Genomic DNA, 8,699 nt, shown 5'->3' on the forward strand with positions numbered 1-8,699 from the left:
TTAGTCCTAATGTCTATTTCCACTCGAAACTAATATTCCACCATTTAAATAGGCAAAAAATCATTATTTCGCCATATCTATTTTTTCTCCTTCTCCCGGTCATGGCACCAATTTTACATTATCAGCTCTTTCATTTTTTAGTAGGCGCAAAGAGCGCTGGCTATAGCCGCACCCTAGGTTGAAACCCTTGCCCCCCCCCCCCCCCACCACACACAAACACACACACACACAATCACACAGCTCAACCTCACTGGGAGTCACCACAGACACAGGACTAAGAAGGGAAAACTACACTGGAACTGTTGATGAGAAGTACACCATAGATGACATCCCTTACTTCAAATGACATACAGTACAGAAAACTAGAGAGAACACGTTATTGTTATTAATGCAGCTGTCTCGTTGTTGCAGTCTGAGTGACATTAAAGAAGCTTACAGCAGATAGAGACACTCTGGAGACCAATGAAGAATGAGGAGAGCGAGAGGGACCTTTACAAGGTGAAATGATACCTCTGTGTGGTGCACAGTATGTACAGTTGAACGGAAGTTTAATACACCTTTGCCAAATACATTAACTCTCTATTTCACAATTCCTGACATTTAATCCTAGTAAAACTTCCCTGTCTTAGGTCCGTTAGGATCACACTTTATTTAAGAATGTGAAATGTCAGCTAATAATAGTTGAGAGGGAATGAGTTTATTATGGCTTTAATTCTTTCATCAACATTCCAGTGGGTCAGAAGTTTACATACACTCATGAGTATTGTGTAGCATTGCCTTTAAATGTTTAACTTGGGTCAAACGTCTTGGTAGCCTCACACGCTTCCCACATAAGTTGGGGGAATTTTGGCCCACCTGCCTGACAGAGCTGGTGTAATGAGTCAGGTTGTAGGTCCTTGCTCGCACACATTTTTCAGTTCTGCCCACAATGGTCTATAGGAGTTAGGTCAGGGCTTTGCATGGCCACTCCACATACCTTGACTTCGTTGTCCTAAGCCATTTGCCTCTGGAAGTATCTTGGATCATTGTCATTTGGAGACCCATTGCGACAAAGCTTTAACTTCCTGACTGATGTCTTGAGATGTTGCTTCAATATACCCATAATTTTTCTCACTCATGATGGCAGCGTTGTTTTGTGAGTAGTGAATTAGCCTATCAGAAGCTTCTAAAGCAATGACATCATTTTTGGGGGTTTTCCAAGCTGTTTAAAGGTACAGTCAACTWAGTGTATGTAAACTTCTGACTCACTGGAATTGTGATACAGTGAATTATAAGTGAAATAATCTGTCTGTAAACAATTTTTGGAAAAATTACTTGTGTCATGCACAAAGTAGATGTCCTAATCGACTTGCCAAAACTATAGTTTGTTAACAAGAAATTTGTGGAGTTGTTGAAAAACGAGTTTTAATGACTCCAACCTAAGTGTATGTAAACATCCGACTTCAACTGTATGTCTGTGTGTGTGTGTTCATAATTGTCTTTCTTTGTCTGTGTGTCTATAATGGTCTCTCTGCATGTGTGTGTGTAGGTCCACCTGCGTAGCACGGAGCTAGAGAACACTAAGCTGAGTGCAGAGCTGCAGATGCTGAAGGCTGTGGAGCTCAACAGAGAGGTGACCATCGCTCAGTTCCAGGAAGAACTGGARAGGCTCCGAGCCTGRGTCACTCAGAAAGATCGCCTGGAGAAAGAGCTGCACACACACGCTGTCGACAAGGTGAGGAGGGAGGGGTGTGTGTGTGTGTGTGTGTGTGTGTGTGTGTGTGTGTGTGTGTTCATATGGGTCTTTCTATAAATTAGGGTAGCAGTGAGCATTTGTTGTAATGGACATCTGTTTGGAGCTGTTACAAAGTCATTAATACATTTAGATATAAAGGGGGAACATAGATACATTCAATATAATTCATGAGTAGTATCGAAACCTTTTTTGGTGGGTTGGGGGAGATCTCGGAAGTGTACTGTAACCTCGTAACATTTTCTATCTTCCTATGTTATGGTGTGAAAACATTTTTCATGGGCACATTAGGGTCTGGCAGTATCCAGGTGTTTATATTGTCATGTAGTACTTCTCTCATACCAGGATATACACAGTATTACTGGCTTAGTACACAAGAGGGTGCCTTGAAAGGCAAAAAAGCCCATTGGGTGTCTGTTACCAGAATGCTTGTCTGAAGGAAGAACAGTACTTGCTCTGGAGCAGCATGTGTAGGCTGCACACTGTGTCTGAGTGGAGTGCAGTTGCTAGGGCAACGGACCTGCCTGCTCTGCTTGGAGGAGAAGACGAGCTGAGAACAGGAAGTAGGGAAAAAAGCCAGAAAATCAAGATAGTGGCAGCTATACAAATGGCTTTGACTTCTCAAACATGGCAGCAAGCTCACACAATATGATGCCCCGTCACCTTATTCATTRAGCCACTAGTAAATCAAACTTAAGGGTTGCGTTAACGCAGAATTCWGCATTTTTCTCACAGGATTTTTTTTTGAAAATGCATAACAAACATCTTGCTGTGTTTTGTAAATGCAGATGTAAAATGCTTCTTATTGTAATTTCTGCTTGGCATCAGAGTAATTTTGTGCTTCTGTTGCACTTCTCCACTCGGATGAGAATTCACCAATGGGCATTCTGTCAGTTAGAGCTTTATGACTGATGTGTAGTTACTTTTCCCCAGTACTTTTCTATGTGTAGCTACGTTTCTCCAGTACTTTTCTATGTGTAGCTACTTTTCCCCAGTACTTTTCTATGTGTAGCACTTTTCCCCAGTACTTTTCTATGTGTAGCTACTTTTCCCCAGTACTTTTTCTATGTGTAGCTACTTTTCCCCAGTACTTTTCTATGTGTAGCTACTTTTCTCCAGTACTTTTCTATGTGTAGCTACTTTTCCCCAGTACTTTTCTATGTGTAGTTACTTTTCTCCAGTACTTTTCTATGTGTAGCTACTTTTCCCCAGTACTTTTCTATGTGTAGCTACTTTTCCCCAGTACTTTTCTATGTGTACGTTACTTTTCCCCAGTACTTTTCTATGTTGTAGCTACTTTTCCCCAGTACTTTTCTATGTGTAGTACTTTTCCCCAGTACTTTTCTATGTGTAGCTACTTTTCTCCAGTATACTTTTTCTATGTGTAGCTACTTTTCCCCAGTACTTTTCTATGTTGTAATGTAACTTTTTCCCCAGTACTTTCTATGTGTAGCTACTTTTCTCCAGTACTTTTCTATGTGTAGCTACTTTTCCCCAGTACTTTTCTATGTGTAGGACTTTTTCCAGTACTTTTCTATCTGTACGCTTACTTTTCCCCCAGTACTTTTCTATGTGTAGCTACTTTTCCCCAGTACTTTTCTATGTGTAGCTACTTTTCTCAAGTACTATGCTAGATTAACTTTAAGCTAAACATTAGGAAATGTAGATGGATACATTTTTTCTATGATAAACATTAGAAAAATMATGMCCATTCATAATTTTTGCAAAAAATTGTGAGATCATTTTCTTGTGTGGCTGCCTGCCAAATAGCGTTGCATCTGATGAAAATMWATCTATTTTCTGCTGAATGTGTTGTGTTGCACTAAAGTATTTTCTGTGAAGGTTAATTATAGTTGCACGTCCCTGATCAATCTATTGAAGCAAAAAAACACTGTTGCCTTTTCAATGTGAAGTGTGAGCCCTGTCAATACACAGCTGGACTCACCTGCTCCCGCTTTCTCTCGTTGTGCTATTTKCAAACAAACACATGTCTGACTCAACTGTTCTGGGGAACTATGGCTACACATATTAAAATGTGTTGAAAAACTTCAAAGAAGTCGTTTCAACAGTTTTGAAAAAGCATCCAGTGGCTATTTCCAGATACCCCGGTACACAGTATATATGCACACATATCCAAAATAATGTATGTGATTCCAAAATCCAATGCTTCAAACAGAAAGAGTAACTTTCATATGATTAATAAAACAAAATAGATACGGTCATTAACATGGTTCTTCAATAATTATGCTTAATAGTTTGACGCTTGATGTCTAGCTGTTTAGTTACGTGGGGAAATTATTGCAAAGCAACAGCTGATTGAGGAAAGGACTTTCTGAATGACAGTCAAGTGATAAAGAGATTTTCTCTAATTATCTTAAGATAATTAGCCTACTTCGTGGACAACATTAAATCAAGATTCCTGAGGTAAGATTACGGTTCGTGTACGTTTTGATTGCTCCGTTTTAACTCTGGGGAAAACAACAATCGGGAATGTGAAAACGGCCTGTATATTCGTTTTTTGAATATAATTTTTTTTAAATGACTTGATATTGCGAAGTTCAAATGTGGGTGGGGTTAAATGTGGAATGCCTGGTCAAGTGCTCAGCCAACACTTCCTGTCCTTTCAAAGTAGGAGGTCACACTTCCATGAATTAATAGCTGCCCATACCGGGCCACAGTGCCAAGATAAGGTAACATTTCTCAATTTCTGCATAATAATTAGTGTGTATTTACTTATTAATGAACTGCTGTTACTGTAAATGGTTAGCTGACTGATATGTCCTAGCTAATCATTGGTAATCTTATTAAATGGTGATATCCAGCCTAAACAACAGTATCAATTGCTAGACTAGWGATATGCCCTAGCTATAGTTAGTCAGTGGTTGCACATCTAACTAGCTGGAATGAAGCACAGGTGTAAATATATCATTTCAGTGTTTCCAGCAGGTCTCCAGCTACCCAGGCCTGTCTGATCAGCCTGATAGGGTGCCGTGGGTGTCTCCAGCTACGCAGGTCTGTCTGATCAGCCTGGTAGGGTGCTGTGGGTGTGTCCAGTTTACACCTGTRTGTGTGTATAGCAATGGAATGAAACATCCAACCAATGCCTCAAGTGTTGTACTGTAGGTCCACCCCACACCAGACGGGTTCTGGGGTCCAGAAACCAATACTACCCCTAGACACTTGTGGAGATCTGAGAGAATTGGACAGAATTGGACATTCAATGTCAGCAAAACAAAAMAAATTATCATGGACTTCAGGAAACAGTAAAGGGTGCACCCCCCTACCCACATCAACGAGACATCAGTGGAGAAGGTGGAAAGTTTTAAGTTCCTCTGTGTACATATCACAGACAAACTGAAATGGTCTCAGGAGGCTGAAAAAAATGTGACTTGTCACCGAAAACCCTCACTAACTTTTACAGGTGCGCAATTGAGAGCATCCTGTCGGGCTGCATCACCYCCTGGTAGGGCAACTGCAGAGGGTGGTGCAGTCTGCACAACGCATCACCGAGAGCAAACTACCTGCCCTCCAGGACACCTACAACACCCTATGTCACAGGAAGGCAAAAAAGATAATCAAGGACAATAATCACCCAACCCACTGCCTGTTCACCTCGCTTCCATCCAGAAGGCGAGGTCAGTACAGGTGAATCAAAGCTGGGACAGAGAGATTGAAAAACAGCTTCCATCTCAATGCCATCAGATTGTTAAACAGCCACCACTAGCACAGAGAMYWGGCTSTCTACCTACAGACTTGATATCATTGGCCACTTTAATAAATGGAACACTAGTCACTTTAATAATGCCACTTTAAGAATGTTTACATATCTCYCATTACTCATCTCATATGTATATACTGTATCCTACACTATCTATTGGGGCGGCAGGTAGCCTAGTAGTTAGAGCATTGGGCCAGTAACCGAAAGGTTACTAGATCGAATACCCGAGCTGACAATGTAAAAATCTGTCATTCTGCCCCTGAACAAGGCAGTTTAACCCACTGTTCCTAGGCTGTCATTGTAAATAAGAATTTGTTCTTAACTGACTTGCCTAGTTAAATAAGATAAAATAAAAATGGCATCTTAGCTGCRRTGTCACTGCTCATCCATATATTTGTATATTTATATATTCTTATCCCATTTCTTCACTAGATTGTGTTTCCCATCACCTTTTTATCAATGGGTTTTTGAGCAGGATGTCAGGAATTTAGGAAATGGAATTGAGATTCTCCCCTTGTTTCCTCCATTCCTCACCTCCCTCTCAAAGCACATTGGGGGAGAGGAGGGAAGGTTCCTCCCCTCGGGCTCRAATGCACTTTCAAGGAGTGGAGGYAACAAGGACAGAGGAAGCAAGAATGTGATGTCTAGTTTTCACACACGCACCATGAAAACTTTACTGATTATAAACATTTCATTATTGGTTATTATTATTATTGTCAATGATTTTGTTGACAGAACCCATTGTATTATATTATTGTATTAAATGATCGTATAAACTATTACAAAATATAGAAATGCTGTTTATCTTTTGCTGTTTAGCATGGGTGTAAATGATAGACAAGTTGACTAAACTAACAGACATGCAGTGTCCATGTTTCATGTGACATTTTTGAATGACATGTAGATGTTTTGTTGTTGCTAGAGTTACGGTCTCATTGTGCCTACCTAGACTCTTATTCCTGTAACTACACGTGAAGAAAATCATATTTAAATGTATATCAAACCATTTAGAAATGTTGACCCTGATGTCACATATTGGCCCCTTTATTTAGAAAAGAAAGACTCACATGTAAGCTAAGATAGCCCTTCTGAGGTAGCAGTTACTGTGTGTCAGGCCTCGCAGCACCTGTGTGTAAATGTGTGTATTAACCTGTCTGCCCCTCCGTCTCCAGGCTGAGATGGGTCGTCTGAGGGAGAAGCTTCGCCAGGCCGAGGAGCAGCTCCAGGCGTCTCGCCAGCAGGCCGCCATGTTGGTGTCGGAGCTCCGTGACTCAGCGAACGCCCGCGACCGCACCATGACCGAGCTGTACCGCGCCCGCCTGGAGGTCGACGCCCTCCGCGCCAGCCTGGCCGATGCCCAGGCCGAGTGCCGGCGAATGGAGACGCAGCTGGACCGCATGAGGACCACCTCCCAACAGGAAGTGGTAAGGAGACCATAGATATCCACAGATGGATCTTTCTTAGTTTTTAAYAATATAAATGTAAGAGGAATGTACAACTGCTGTGTGCTGTAGACAAATTTAGTAACAGAATTCCAGTATTGAAAGATTTATTTGTGCTGAACTACTCCCCCTCCCTCTTTCTCAGGGTGTGGGGACCTCCAGTGAGGGGGGGTGTGTGGTGTCTGAGGCGGAGGCTGAGCTACAGAGAGAAGTGGAGGAACTGAAGCTGCGTCTCCACATGGCCGCTGAGCACTACAAGGAGAAGTACAGAGAGTGTCAGCGACTCCGCAGGCAGGTGGCCAAGCTCAGCGAGGCCCAGGGGGTGAGTCTGTCTGTCTGCAGTACTGTAATACACCACACCATAGCGCCATCTAGTGGCACACACCCAAGGCCACTGACGGTTTGCATCCAAAATGGCACCCTCTTCCTTATATAGTCCACTACTTTTGACCAGTGCCCATACATATATGCTCCCTATATAGTCCACTACTTTTGACCAGTGCCCATACATATATGCTCCCTATATAGATCACTACTTTGACCGTGCCCATACAATATGTTCGCCATATATAGCGCTACTATTTGGACCAGGCCCATACAGATATGTTCCCTATATAGTGCGCTACATTTGACCAGGGCCCATACGGCTCTCTCCCTATATAGTGCACTACATTTCATAAAGGCCCTTAGGGCTCTGGTCAAAAGTAGTGAATGTTAGGGAATAGGGCGCCATTTCATAAGCAGCAAAGCGGTCTCTTATGTCCCCAGCCTGATTCAGCAACAGAAACATTATATCTAATGACTGGGAGTTTATCATTGGGGTACATCTCAATGGTCTGAAATGGCTTCCTCAACTTATTTCCCCTTTATGTCTGTAGGAGTCAAAGAGAAACGCTGCCACTGAGACGACAAAGGAGCCACTGACACCCAGTCCAGAGTCACCTACAGCAGGTACTGACACACACACACACACACACACACACACACACACACACACACACACACACACACACACACATGTTTCTCTTTAATACTAAGTCCTCTAACTTCTGTGTGTTTGCAGGCAATCTGGCTGCAGCTGTGCTGAGAGGAGACACTGAGAGGCCTGCTGTTCCTAACCGCAGTTACAAAGACAGGGAACACACACACACCAATACATTCTCAGGCATGGAAACCATGAGAGTAGGGGAGAAAAAGTGGAAGGGGAGAAATGGGGACGAGGTAGAGAGGGAAGTGAGTGGAGGAGAGGAAGGGAAAGAAGAGGAGAGGAAGAAGGACAGGAGTGTAGGAGGTGAGTTCATGAGCATGAAGATGGAGAGTTGGGTGGAGGTGGAGAATGAGAGGAGGAGTGCTGAAGAGGTGGATGAGAGGAGGAGTGTGGAGGAGGATGAGAGGAGGAGTGTGGAGGAGGTAGAGAAAGAACAGACTCGTTCGGTGGAGGAGGAGCTGGCGAGGATGGAGGAGAAGTGGGCGGAGCAGTGTGCTATCAACGAAACGCTCAAACAGAGACTGGCCAATGAGGAGGAGCGATTCCGGGTGAGTCATCCACACACACATACACACGATCATGCTCACATTTAACAACATTTGTACACACACACATGGATGCACACATTCTGGCACACAAACACACCCAGTCTCTCTGCCAGGTTGATAAGGTTGTGTCTAGGTCAGCCCTGTGAGGTTAGCTTGGTTGTTACTCTTTAACCATTCATCACCATGGTCCTCTACACTGAATGTGTGTGTTTCTCACGATTAAGTGTGTACTTCTCGCTCAGTGAGGGTGTGTGTGTTTCAGTTTCAATGC

At 42.9% G+C, this 8,699-nt stretch overlaps 1 protein-coding gene across 1 annotated transcript in view; it reads left to right on the forward strand.

The window, feature by feature from the left end:
* LOC111956065 (tax1-binding protein 1 homolog A-like) overlaps positions 1–8,699 on the forward strand; it is a 45,953-nt gene that overhangs the window by 17,314 nt on the left and 19,940 nt on the right. The window contains 7 exon segments of the mRNA XM_070436330.1: positions 418–460; positions 462–498; positions 1,529–1,714; positions 6,623–6,874; positions 7,038–7,214; positions 7,771–7,843; positions 7,956–8,428. Of these exon segments, the coding sequence (XP_070292431.1) occupies positions 418–460; positions 462–498; positions 1,529–1,714; positions 6,623–6,874; positions 7,038–7,214; positions 7,771–7,843; positions 7,956–8,428 (1,241 nt within the window).

Source organism: Salvelinus sp. IW2-2015, linkage group LG31 (genome assembly GCF_002910315.2).
Source record: "Salvelinus sp. IW2-2015 linkage group LG31, ASM291031v2, whole genome shotgun sequence".
Classification (NCBI taxonomy): domain Eukaryota; kingdom Metazoa; phylum Chordata; class Actinopteri; order Salmoniformes; family Salmonidae; genus Salvelinus; species Salvelinus sp. IW2-2015.